The sequence below is a fragment of the Lutra lutra genome, chromosome 1 (assembly GCF_902655055.1).
Source record: "Lutra lutra chromosome 1, mLutLut1.2, whole genome shotgun sequence".
NCBI lineage: Eukaryota > Metazoa > Chordata > Mammalia > Carnivora > Mustelidae > Lutra > Lutra lutra.
In genome coordinates, this window is record NC_062278.1 from 134,494,968 (window position 1) to 134,509,143 (window position 14,176).

Below are 14,176 nucleotides of genomic sequence, written 5' to 3' on the forward strand. Positions count from 1 at the left end.
ATAGTACCCTGACACTTGCCCAAGAAGTTAAGATGTATCTATTATAAGAAAAACATGATGTTCCTGAAAAATGAAAAATAGCATTTATAATTAACAAGTTACAACAGAACAAAATCTGAGATGCCCTGAATTTTACATCAGACATTAATTTCCCTGTGTATGTAACTTCTATCTTCCAGGGAGAACAGATTTCCTTGGATACACTTGATGTCACAGAAAAATACTTGTCTTAGGTCAGCGGCCATATAGCATAGAATAATGGTATCCTCCAGATAGGATGTCCCCCTGGGCCTTCTAAGCACGTCCAAATAAAAATGATAAGGTCCTCAGAAAGCGAGAGGCTAATATTCATATTTGGTTCCTTGGAAGACACCTCCCATTGCTATAACAAGCCCAGACCAGTTTTCTTGAAGGAGTTGACCACATGTGCTGGGCCCAAGGGAATGAGATACACTCTCAGTGAGGTAAAGAGCTGCTCATGGAAATTGTCCAGGAGAAGAAACCAGAGTAAATGCTTCTCCAAAACTTGTCAGAGTTAATAGGAAAATAGTCCAAAGGTGAACTTTTGGCTGTATTCTGTAGATTCAATAAACAGATCTGGGGCTCAGCAATCAGCACCCTCTACCATTACAAACTAATTTAAACTGACAGCCAAGGACTTGTTCAAATAGATCATTCATAAAGCAGAAATAAACTACTGGGACTTCATCAAAATAAAAAACCTTCTGCTCAGTGAAGGAAACAATCAACAAAACTAAAAGACAACCTACAGAATGGAAGAAGATATTTATTTGCAAATGACATATCTGATAAAGTGTTAGTATCCGGAATCTACAAAGAACTTATCAAACTCAATACCCCAAAAATAAATATTCCAGGTAAGAAATGGACAGAAGACATGAATAGACATTTCTCCAAAGAAGACATACAGCTGGGGGTGCCTGGGTGGCTCAGTGGGTTAAAGCCTCTGCCTTCAGCTCAGGTCATGATCTCAGGGTCCTGGGATCAAGCCCCACATCGGGCTCTCTGCTCAGTGGGGAGCCTGCTTCCTCCTCTCTCTCTGCCTGCCTTTCTGCCTACTTGTGATCTCTGTCTGTCAAATAAATAAATAAATAAATAAATAAATAAATAAGACATACAGCTGACCAACAGACACATGAAAAGATGATCAACATCACTCATCATCAGGGAAATGCAAATCAAAACTATAATGAGATATCACTTCACACCTGTCAGAATGGCTAGAATTAACAACACCAGAAACAACAGATGATGATGAGGATATGGAGAAGGGGGAACTCTCTTGCACTATTGGTGGAAATGCAAGCTGTGCAGCCACTCTGGAAAATAGTATGGAAGTTCCTCAAAAAGTTAAAAATAGAGCTACCCTATGACCCAGCAATTACACTACTAGGTATTTATCCAAAGGATACAAACATAGTGATTCAAAGAGGCACCTGCATCCCAATGTTTATAGCAGCAATATCCACAATAGCCAAACTAGGAAAGAGCCCAGATGTACATCGACAGATGAATAGATAAGGAAGATGTGGAATATATATATATATATATATAAAAGAATGAAATCTTGCCATTCACAACAATGTGAATGGAACTAGAGGGTATTGCACTAAGCAAAATAAGTCAGGTAGGGAAAGAAAAATACCATTTTATTTCACTCATATGTGGAATTTAAGAAACAAAACAGATGAACATAGGGGAAGGGAAGGAAAAATAAGATGAAACAGAGAGGGAGACAAACCATAGGAGACTCCTAACTATAGGAAACAAACTGAGGGTTGCTGGAGGAGAGGGTAGGTGGGGGGATGGTAATGGGCATTAAGGAAGGCACTTGAAGGAAGGAGCACTGGGTGTTATATGCAACTGATGAATCACTAAATGCTACCTCCAAAACTAATAATAGAGTATATGTTAATGAAATTGAATTAAATTTTTTTAAAGTCTTTTAAAAAGTAAAATAAAAATAAATGCTTAATGTCCACTGAAAATTTAAAATGTGGCTATTGCAACTAAGGAACTGATTTGTTTATTTAAATTTAAATAGCCAATGTGGCTAGTGGGTGGTCAGTACAGCTATAGGTGAGTAAATCCTGATGCTTTCTCTCCGAGGTATTTTTTTAAGACTCCGAGCCTCTGAGTCTTCAGTTTTATCTTATCAGTAGGGTATGGCATTGGGCAATATATGTCACCCAAGCAATTATTGTTAGCCCTCAATTTTATATTTGCATTATTTTTATCATGAACATTAACTTTTACCTTCTTAGAAAGATTCTACAGCAGTGTTACTCAAGAGGTCCATGAAATCAAGGAATGAAGGAAAAAAAGGAGGAAAGATGAGTGTTGGATAGGAATGGGTGTTTCTCCTGGTATATATGTCTTATAGTGTAGTCATGGAAGAAAAACAAAAACAAAAAACAAAAAACAGATCTGTGTGCTTTGGAGAGATCACTGGAATTGAAAATATGCCAAGATTAGCCTGGTTCTGTGAAAGAAAGGATACTCACTTAATTCTTCACAAGTAAGTACAATAAAAGATTGCCAGTGTTACAGCAGAATTTGACTGAAGACACAGGGGCACAAAGGAGGCCATGAAAATTTAACACTCTCTGGGGTCAGAACAGACTCTAAGTGGAGGTGAACTTGAGTAGTGAAAGGTGAGTAGAGGTAGTCCAGGTGGCCACCATGGAGAGGAGGCAGACGGGCAGGTGAGGGTGAGCACCTCTATGGCAACAGGAAATAAATAACAGGGCATAAAGGCACAAATACTGCACAAGGCATCTGCAGGGTAGTGGTGGCCAGAGAGGCCCCAGAAGACCACGGCAAGGGTCTGATTGAGGGACCCGTGTGCCTTTCCCAGGCAGAGAGATGCTATCTTCTAAACAATGGGGAACTATAGAAGAAGAGAAATGGCAGTCACACATGTGCAGGCAAACAAGAAAAATTAATTTGGTGCCCAGACAGCAGTTGGAAACAGGACAAACTGGAAGAAATGAGATGATAGAGAGAGTTCCGCCATTACCCTAGAAGTGAAAGCCAAAGTGTTGGAAAAAAGATGTAGGAAAGGGAGATGGACTTGAGGGATGCTGAGGAGAACCACACCAAGGTGTGGTCGCCAGCTAGAGCGGGGAGGCCAGGAAAGGAGAAGGACCAGCATGTTTGGGTTTTGGCTTTCCATTCCTGAGCTGAGGGTGGTGCATTCCAGTAAAAGAATAGATGAGGAGAAGGTTTGAATGGTAAAGACAAGTGGAGCTCATTTAACTGAGTTTGTTTGAGATAACTGAGGACATGTGCCACAGCCCAATCTGGAGGGTAGGTGAATACACTGGTCTGCAGCTCAAGAGTGAAGGTAGAAGATATGGATTTGGAGTCATCAGTCACAGGGGAAAGCCAAAGTCCTGGCAGAAAAGTTCACCCCAGTGTGTGTGTGCATAGTGCTCGGGGGCTGACCACAGGCCCTGGGGGAAAGCATGGAGGGTTGAGCCTGAAATTAACAAAGCCTAAGCGTCTGTTCCCCTCATTTGCATAAGCTTCCTCTAAAGAAATACTCACTTTGTCCTTAATTTTAATATCTTTTTTTCCTATTCTTAAAGACTGGCTTATATGTAAGCACTGTATCAACATCAGATTCCATAAAACCCGGATCCCCCTGTGAGGATGGACCTGGAAAGAGGAGCCCACAAGAATGGACAAGTGAGAAGTGGGAAGACCAAGATAAGAATGCTGTTTCTGAAGCCTGGAGAGGAAGAGGTCTGAAGAGAAAGGTAGTGGGTAAAGCCCCAAGGAGCTCAAGTCAGGTCTGAAGGGGCCCTTTGGTCTTCTTGACAGCTCGAAGCACACTTGAAGATAAGGGCTGGCTGTTCTTTCTGAAGAGGGCTAGAAATGAGGGTGTGCAGCCAGCCCTCTAGGAGGTCACAGGAGGCTGTACCTGGCCACCTTTATTTCTTTTGAAATCAAAAAATATAAAATAAAATAAGGGCATCTGCTAGAGAAAGAGACATAGCAGAAGGAACTTGAAGAAGTTGTGAAGGTTTAGAGGGCCCTTGGAAGGCAACAGGAGAGGAACTGGCCAGAGCCAAGTTACTGACTGTGGGAAATTGGGGGTTACTTCCAGCCTCAGTGTTTGGCTGTGAATAGGACTGGATGAGATAACCGGTAAGCTCTCTTCCATCTCCTTCACCTTGAATTTGTGGGACAGGGTGACTTAGAGCAGTAGTTCTCACACTTGGTTGCTCAGTGGACTCACTGGGTAAGTTCCACATGCAGAGATTCTAACTGAATGTGTCTGGGGTGGGGTCTGAGCATTGAGAATGTTTAGATTCTCAAGCAATTCTAATTTACAGCCAAGATTGAAAATCACTGCCTTAGTAAGATTACCTGAGGACATTATATAGTGGAAATACAAGAACTAGCAAGATCAGTTCCTCTATGCTTAATGTTTAACTGTCCGTGCCAAGAGTGCCAATTCCTGAGCTGTCTGGTTTTGCTATTTCCCTTTGGACATGTGTTTGCTTTGGAATCTAAGAAGAGAAGAGGACCTATCATTGGTGTCTTAACAGCTAATTTGTATCCTTCTATATGGCAAACACAAATTATCCAGTTTCATTCTTAAAATAATCCTAAGAGGTAGGTATTCACATAATCCCCACTTCACCAATCAGAAAACCGAGCCCCTGGAGAACCATCTGGGCACATTCAAAAGTTCTGGGCAATTATCTCTCATTTAATCTAAGCAGGACTGATCCCCACCACTCACTAGATACCTCTTTCAGCTATCTTTTCCCTGCCTTTTCAAAACTTCAGGGTCAAATTCCCTCCCACCACATCTCTTTCTGATGTGTTTACTGTTTTGCTTAGTTTGCTCATTAAGAGGTGAGAGGTAACATGGCATTTGCATGATCACATGCCATAATCAGAATCAATGCTACCATTGTTTTAGATGGATCCAAAACATTCCAAACATGATTCTAAAACATTCTTTAAACTTGTTCAGGTTATATGTAGCCACTGATACAGAGATGAAGGAACCTTCTACTTTCCTTCAAGGTTAGGAGTACGTTCGCCACTTCTGCAACAGATCATTGCTTCTGGGCCATGAAGTAAACACTTTACAGGGTTTGTCTCCATAATAATATTCCCTGAAATAACTGCCGTTCAGTTCTAGTTTTACAGTCAGATGAGAGTCAGCCTTCATACGTTTTCTTAAATTAATGGCTTTAGTTACGTACATGACTTTGTGCATTTGAAAGGAAACTACCTAAAAAGCCAAAATTTTTACTCTAACACTGTGCAAAGGATTTTTTTTTTTAATGAAGACAATCTAAGGAGCAAGAAATAGTTTGGTTTTTACCATAGGCAGTGCCTGAATTTCCTTCTTTGCCGGTTTGTTTTCGTCTCGTAGACCTTTCTTGTCCATTTCTTTCAGCACCATATCCATTCTTTTCATGACTATCAAGTGCTTCTTGCCAAGTTACAGATTTCATTGTGGCTTTTCTATTCTCCTTTAACAAAACATCTGTCCCTTCAAGTGCTTCCAGATCATCTGCAAAGCCAGATCTGCCAAACTGGGGCTTGGGCAACCTGCATAGAAACAATTCTGTCTCAAATTGCAAAACAATCACAAAAACTGGGAGGTTCAGTCCCCAACTGGTATGAGTGGGCTCAAGAAACTTCAGGTTTGAGCATTTCCTGATGACTTCGGTGTGAGATTGGCTGGTTTCTTAGGTTTGCAGAGATGTTTGTACAGAAATCAGAATAATATGGTTGGCATTATTAATTTTGCCTCTGAGACATGGGATTAAAGGCTGGGAGGATGTAGTAGAATGGGAAATTGTTATTTCTTTGCTTTTATATACTGATGTGCCCTTTAAATTTGTTATATTGGTCCTATATTATTCTTAACATTAAAAAATAATAACTTTAAAAAAAAACAGATCAAAGTTGTCAAATAAAGGAGCATCCTAGACCAATGGTTTGGGTCAAGTCAAGGACTTGGCATTGCCTGTGACCTTTCTTTAGGGAAAGAGGCTCCTGCATGGGGACAAAGCTGTGGGATAACCTCAGTTCTGCCTTCAGCCTACCTCCTGATAGATCTAAATGATTTCAGCAGAGTGTCCCCTCGGTTTGGGCCTCCACATTTTCCAATGAGCTCAGGGGATGGGTATTGGTTTATCCCATCTAAAAATAAAATACAATAATTAAATCAAGTCAAATCAAGCACAAAATAATATAAAACTTTAAAATAAACATACAGTAAAATAATGTATAAAAACTAAATATTATCCATTAAGACAAAATTTAAGACAAGAGGACAAAGCATAAAATAAAATAAAATGAAATATACAATAAAATAAAATAAAAAACAAAAAAATCAAACAAAACATACAGAACAAAAAAATCTACTAACATAAAATGAAAAAAATATATAAATTCAAATAAATCACAGAACAAACACCAAAATAAAGGCAAAGAAAATAAAAATCCAACAAAATAAAAACATGAAATTCATCCTATCACATAAATAATATAAAATAAAATCAGAACATAAAAGAGTATACTAAAACATAAAATTAAACCTAACATAATAAAACATTTAAAAATTAAGTAAAATGAAATTGGAACAGACTGGGAACGTGATTCCTCCTGCCTGCTTCTCCCTCAGAGTCACTAAGCCACCAGCCATCTATTAGAATTCTGTCCTCCACTTCCTACAAAGGTAAGGAATCAGAATCCACATTTTAACAAGATCCCTGAAAGATACACATGCACATTAAAATTTGAGAAGCACTGTTATATGCCACTGGATTCTGTAATCCATATTCCTGGATATAGGAATAATAAAAATTATTCCTTGTATTTGCACAACACTGGTGCTTTCAAAGTCCATTCACATATATACTGGGATGTAGACTTCACAAATAAGGACGAGACTGTAATTCTCATTTTGGTAAAAGAGAAAATCAAGAGGTTAAAGTGGAAATCTGAGGCCTCTCACACAACAAACGAGAGGGCCCAGATAAGAAACACCAGCACTAGGCTTGACATAGTGTGGAGGCAATGATAGCTCAGGGTTTTCAGGAAATGTGCTGGGGGTGCTCTCTGGGGACTCCCCAGAGGACACAAGGGTGAAGGTTCAGTGGGCACCTACTTGCCCAAATACCAGACTCTAGTAAGTTCCTCTCCCAACCCTACCCAGGGCATCCACAGTGCTTACTTTTTAGAATGTTCAGGAAGGCCCTCGTGAATCCCTGGGCATAAGCTACTTCCTGGTCTGAGATTCCCTCCAGACGCAGCAGGTGCTGCTCAGTGGGGAGGCTGGCCACACCCTCCAGCTCGGCCAGCTCTTGGGTACTCACGCCTGGGCCCAAGGCCAGCACAAACAGAGTGATGCCCTCACACTTGGCCTTCAGAGACAGAGTCCTTAGCTTCTCCTGGTCCCAGCTGCTGGTCTCGCTGGCCACGACGGCGAAGAGGACCCGCACCGGCCTGGGCAGAGGCGCTGCCAGGAGCACCTTCTCCAGCGTCCACTCCAGGGCGTGTCCCAGGGCGGGAGGTCCCTGCAGAGTGCGCCGGGAAGCCTCCCGGATGTACTTCTGCATCCGTATCTTTTGGCGGTAGGAGGTTAGGTGGAAGCCCTCCAGCACAGGGGGGTTCCCTGCACCTGGCCAGAAGTCTGGAGTCGTGTGCATCACCAGGGCGGCACGCGCCCCACGGGGGGACATGCTGGGCTGTGCTGCCACCTCCAGGTCATCGAGCACAGCATCCACTAGACTCAGGGCAGTGCGGTACACATCAGCACCAACGCCATAGGAGCTGTCTACCACGAATGCCATGTCCATGTCCCCTGTGAGGGGTCCTGGCACACTCTGTTCACACTCTGGGTCTGGTCTGCACTTGTCTGGGGAGGAAGAGCCAGGAGAGGCTGGGGTTACCATGCATCCCTTTCCATTCCACGCAGACACATTCCCAGACTCTCGGTAAGAGCACATGCTGCTGAGTGCGACCTGCATTGTGTTAACAAGGCGAGCTGATGGGCAATGTAAATAATCATGCCCATTTTTTCAGAACAATTAATTCAGACAATCTAGCCCTACCCTTAATGTTTCTAACCACTAGGCCATGGCCTTCTAATCTCTGGGCTCACAGACACCTGCATGATTGATCCTCGCTCTTCTATTGGGTATGTGACCTTGGGCAAATTATTCAGCCTTCCCCATGCCTGTTTCCTCATCTGTCAGTTGGATATAATGATGATAATAATATGTACCTTATGAGGTTGTCTGCAAGGTTTAAATAAAAAATGAGTTAATACAAGTAAGCACTCAGTAAATACCAGCCAGGCTTACCCTTCTATAGAAGAAGGAACCAAGACCCAGAGAGACCACGTGTCAAATGATTTGGTGGGTGTGAAACCAGCTCATCAACTGTAACATACACTATAAACAACAGTCACTGTATTTGACTTGACCAACTTCTCAGGGCAAATCTCCCACGGCAGTGTTAGGTCTAAGTGTGGACCAGTAGAGGGAACAATTAAATCCCCTTTCAGTTTCACCTATAGGACTCCCTCTGGCCCCGGGTGCCAGGGGTGTGGATGAGAGTGCTTTGCACTTGGGCAGGCATAGGGCTTCAGTACAAAGTTCTCTCTGGCACAGATGAATATGAGTGCAGGTATAGTGATGGAAGCCAGAGACACAGACACATCAAATGACTTGCCAATATTCCACTGGTGGCCAATGGCAGTTCCAGGCTGAGCACACAAGATTCTGGACAATTAGTTCAGAGGTCTGCCTTGCACACTAAGGGCCCACTAAGTGAGGAACACAAGCCCAGCCATCAACAGGAGCCTGGCTGGACAGATAAATAAGCAGAGCAGACTAGGGATAAGACTACAGGGATAGAAGGGACTGTGGGGCCCTCCAAGACATTTGCCCATCAAAAGAGGTCAAGTACAACTCAGTTCAGGCTGACTGTGGCAACAAAGGAATACAGTGTCTGTGATTCTCAAGATGAGTCCTAAGAAAAACTGGAAATCCGGACTTCATAGGAATTCCCAGATTCTAAGACTCTGCACATATTCAAGTGAAAATACATCTGTAGGGCGCATCTAGCCTGTGGCCACCAGTGAATTCATCCTGCTCTAAAGACATCAGTCTGATCAGAAATGCTGTCTGGGCTTACCATAGCAGAGAGTACAGTGGGCCATGTGTTCCACGTCCTGGTGCCTCTCAGTCTCCCAGACGAACAGCTGAAATCTGTTGGTTCCATCCATCTAATCCAAACACATACACAAGGTTATCAGTAGTGGAATTAAATTTCAGGTCACGTTTTTCATGCTTTTTCCAATTCAGATGAGAAAGACATTCATTTGATAGTTTTAGAGAATACATGTATTTATATACAGATAAATAATTTGGTATTACCTATTACAGTTATTTATTGTCATTTAGTTCTCTAGTTCTAACCTGAACATTAGACTACTATTGCTGTGGGGACATGTGGGTCTTCAGACTCCCGATGTGTATAAAACTCAACCAGTGTTGTGCTGTGTTGTGTTGGAATGAAGGTCAGGGAATTGAAGATTCAATCATTTATAAATTCCATAAATGTTTAGTGATTATCCACAGTATGCAAGATGCAATATGGTGGGAGCTTTAAACACAAACAGGCAGACCCTTTGAGGAGGTGGTCATATAGGTCATACACCATTAGAATGGAAAGAGGTAGATACCATAAGGGAGGCCTCTCTAGTATATTCCTGGTGTTCAGGGCTGGTACATACCAAAGCCAGGAGGCAAGAGGGAGGAGGACTCAGGGAAGGCTTTGTAGGGATGGCAAATCTATTTACCTCCTTCCTTCAACCTTTCCAATTATGATTAATGTAATAACTGATATCAAAACTTAAAAACAAACAATGATAACAACAATAAATCCAACAAATTCATGTAACAACTAGGTAATCAACAAACCCATTCCCTCTTCTTCCTAGGGCCACAACAGATGACATTTTCCATTGTCCTTGTAGTTAACTGGGACCATGAATGGGATCTAGCCAATGCCATGTGGGTGGAGGGATCCTATTTCCAGATCATGTATGATACTCTGTGTGTGCACATCTGCCAGCCAAATATGAAGGACTCAGAGAAAGATTTAGAGGCCCTTCTGTATGAAGGTAGAAGCCAGGTAGAAGCCCAGGTCCTGAAATGGCTGCATAGAAAAAAACGCTTGTCCGTTCCACACCCACATCCAAGGACCCACATTCCCTTGTGACAGATGAAGAAAGAATACTTGATTATGTTAAGCCACTGAGACTTGGACATGAATGTTTCTGCAGTTAACCTTCTCTGACAGATGCAGATTATTTGCAGACCCTACACCTCATGATGAAATTTGGAATACTGTCAGATTATTTCTGTCCAGGTATGAGGGGGTATCTAAGGTTATTCATGTCCATCACATTGTCTGCTCTCTGTCAAAATGTGAAGGACAGGGCACCACTGAAGGGCAATTCCTCTTCCTTAGTCCCTGTGGCCAAGTAGGTTGTAGACCCACCTCTAGAATCAAGGTTATAGGGACATGAAGCTGTCATGCTAACCCTCAAGCAGAGAAGACAGGCAAAGGCTACTTTGGGAAAGAATTTTCTGTAACATGTCCTCCTAACGGAGCTCTTCAGTCTTTCTGGTTGGGACTGCAGCATATCCTCAACTTTAGCTCTCAGAGTGAGATTACATGAAAGAAAAACCCATGTGGAGAAAGAAATATAAAGAGTTGAACTTTTGGAGAGAGGAGCAAGATGGTGGAGGAGCAGGAACCTAAATTTCATCTTGTCCCAGGAATTCAGCTAGTTATCAAACCATTCTGAATACCTACAAACTCAACAGGAGATCGAAGAAAAGAATAGCAGCAATTCTAGGAACAGAAAATCGACTACTTTCTGAAAGGTAGGACAGGCAGAGAAGAGAATCTGAGGGGATAGATGGAAAGATAGACCACAGGGGCAGGGCCCAGCTCCTGGCAAGTGACAGAGTGGCAGAGTACAAAATTGGAACTTTTACAAGTCTGCTCTGTGGAGGGAGGTCGCTCCAGTGGCTAAGCAGGGGGTGGAGCACTTGTGGGGACAGTGAGGTTTCAGGACCTGCGGAATCACAAAAAACCAGGGGTGTCTGAGTGTGGCAGAGCTCCCAGGTATCAGATGGGGAAGCCGGCTGCAGAGACAGAGCCAAGGAGTGGGCTCTCAGCTCAGGGTTGCCATAAACTGTGATCTGATGCACAGTCAGGCCACTGTTCTTTGAACAGAGATCCCACAAGTGGCAGATCTGGGGAGACCCCCTCCTTCTTCCTCTGGGAGGAGTGGCACAGGAGTGCACTGCAGGAATCTGGACATGAATCTGGCACAGGTGCCTTGCAACAGAGATAGAAATTACCCAGTCTGCTCTGTCACAGACTGGGTAAGCAGAGTGCGGCTGGAGGCCAGGGAGATGGGAGTCACTGACTCCTTTTCTTTGAGGGCACATTGAAGAGTGGGACCCCAAGCTCTTGGTTCCACTGGGGCCAGAGACCAGGTGGCCACCATTATCATCCTCGTCCCCCAAAGCTGTACAGAAAGCGTTCAGGGAACAAAAGCTACCAAGAGCAAAACAGAGCAGATTACTTGGCCTGGCCCCTGGCAAGTCCCAGGCAATTCTGCCTCAGGCAAAGACATTTGAGAATCACTGCAACAGGTCTGTCCACCAGAAGATCAGCAAGAACATCCAGCCAAGACCAAGTTTACCGATCATTGAGAACTGCAAAACTCCAGTGCTCGGGGAATATAGCACATAGAATTCACAGCTTTTTCCCCATGATTCTTTAGTTTTTCAAAGTTAAATTTTTAAAATTGTCTTTATTGTTTCTTTTTCTACTTTTTAAAAAAAATTTTTCTTCTTTCCTTTTCCAACCAACATCTTATCAATTCTATTTAAATACTTTTTTAATTTTCATTTTTATAGTCATATTCCATCCTTCCACTGTATTTGCCTTTATTTTTGTGTATATATATGAGTTTTCTTTCAAAATTTTGGGAGACAATTTCATCTAACAGACCAAAATATATCCAAATCTATTGTATATTTTTCCGGGGTTGTTGTTACACTATTAGCATTTTGTTCTCATTCATCTATTCTTCTCAGGATAAAATGACAAAACGGAAAATTTCACCTCAAAAAAAGAGCAAGAGGCAGTACTGACTAATCAATACAGACGTTAGTAAGATGTTGGAAATAGAGTTCAGAATGATGATTATAAAGATACTAGCTGGGCTTGAAAAAAGCATAGAAGGTACTAGAGAATCCCTTTCTGGAGAAATAAAATCTTACCAAGTCGAAATCAAAAAGGTTATTAATGAGGTGCAATCAAAAAATGGAGGCTCTAATTGCTATGATAAATGAGACGGAAGACAGAATTAGTAATATAGAGGACCAAATGATGGAGAATAAGGAAGCTGAGAAGAAGAGAGACAAACAACTACTGGATCATGAGGGGAGAATTCGAAAGATAAGTGATACCATAAAAGGAAACAATATTAGAATAATTGGGATCCCAGAAGAAGAAGAAAGAGAGAGGGTGCAGAAGGCACACAGGCATAAAGTACAGAGGAGAACTTCCCTAATTTGGGGAAGAAAACAGGCATCAAAATCCAGGAGGCACAGAGAATTCCCCTCAAAATCAATACAAATAGGTCAACACCCCATTATCTAATAGTAAAATTTACAAATCTCAGAGACAAATAGAAAATCCTGAAAGCAACTCAGGACAAGAGGTCTGTAACCTACAACAATAGAAACATTAGATTGGCAGCAGACATATCCACAGAGACCTGGCAGGCCAGAAAGGACTAGCATGATATATTCAGGGCACTAAATGAGGAAAATATGAAGCCAAGAATACTATATACAACTAGGTTGTCATTGAAAATAGAAGGAGATCCTGGATATCAACCTTTTGTCTGTACTATAAAGAACTTCTCAAACTCAACACACACAAAACAGATAATCATATAAAAAAATGGGCAGAATATATGAACAGACACTTCTCCAATGAAGACAGACAAATGGCTATCAGACACATGAAAAAAATGTTCATCATCACTAGCCATTAGGGAGATTCAAATTAAAACCACATTGAGATACCACCTTACACCAATTAGAATGGCCAAAATTAGCAAGACAGGAAACAACGTGTTTTAGACAGGATGTGGAGAAAGGGGAACCCTCTTCCACTGTTGGTGGGAATGCAAGTTGGTGCAGCCACTTTGGAGAACAGTATGGAGATTCTTCAAGAAATTAAAAATAGAACTTCCCTATGACCCTGCCATTGCACTGCTGGGTATTTACCCCAAAGATACAGATGTAATGAAAAGAAGGGCCATCTGTACCCCAATGTTTATAGCAGCAATGGCCACGGTTGCCAAACTGTGGAAAGAACCAAGATGCCCTTCAACGGACAAATGGATAAGGAAGATGTGGTCCATATACACTATGGAGTATTATGCCTCCATCAGAAAGGATGAATACCCAACGTTTGTAGCAACATGGACAGGACTGAAAGAGATTATGCTGAGTGAAATCAGTCAAGCAGAGAGAGTCAATTATCATATGGTTTCACTTATTTGTGGAGCATAACAAATAACACGGAGGACATGGGGAGGTGGAGAGGAGAAGGGAGTCGAAGGAAATTGGAAGGGGAGGTGAACCATGAGAGACTATGGACTCTGAAAAACAACCTGAGGGTTTTGAAGGGGCGGAGGGTGGGAGGTTGGGGAAGCCAGGCGGTGGGTATTAAGGAGGGCACATATTGCATGGAGCACTGGGTGTGGTGAAAAAACAATGAATACTGTTACGCTGAAAAGAAATAAAATTTAAAAAAAAAAAATAGAAGGAGAGATAAAAAGCTTTCAGGACAAACAAAAACTAAAAGATTTGTAAACACCAAACCAGCCCTACAAGAAATATTGAAAGGGGTCCTCTAAGTAAAGAGAGAGCCTAAAAGGAACAGAAAGGAACAGACAATATACAGTAACAGTCACCTTACAGGCAATATAATGACACTAAATTCATATCTTTCAATAGTTACCCTGAAAGTAAATGGGCTAAATGCTCCCAATCAAAAGACACAGGGTATC

General features: G+C 42.0%; 1 protein-coding gene across 4 annotated transcripts in view; it reads right to left on the minus strand.

Moving 5' to 3' along the window:
- The window catches only part of LOC125104624 (collagen alpha-4(VI) chain-like), a 127,574-nt gene that overhangs the window by 1,149 nt on the left and 112,249 nt on the right, over nucleotides 1-14,176 (minus strand). For all 4 annotated transcript variants that reach the window (XM_047737261.1, XM_047737271.1, XM_047737253.1 and 1 more), the window contains exons 34-37: nucleotides 9,199-9,289; nucleotides 7,232-7,915; nucleotides 6,099-6,195; nucleotides 5,369-5,598 (exon numbers count right to left, since the gene is read on the minus strand). In XM_047737261.1, the coding sequence (XP_047593217.1) occupies nucleotides 5,369-5,598; nucleotides 6,099-6,195; nucleotides 7,232-7,915; nucleotides 9,199-9,289 (1,102 nt within the window). The remainder of the gene's footprint in view (nucleotides 1-5,368; nucleotides 5,599-6,098; nucleotides 6,196-7,231; nucleotides 7,916-9,198; nucleotides 9,290-14,176) is intronic.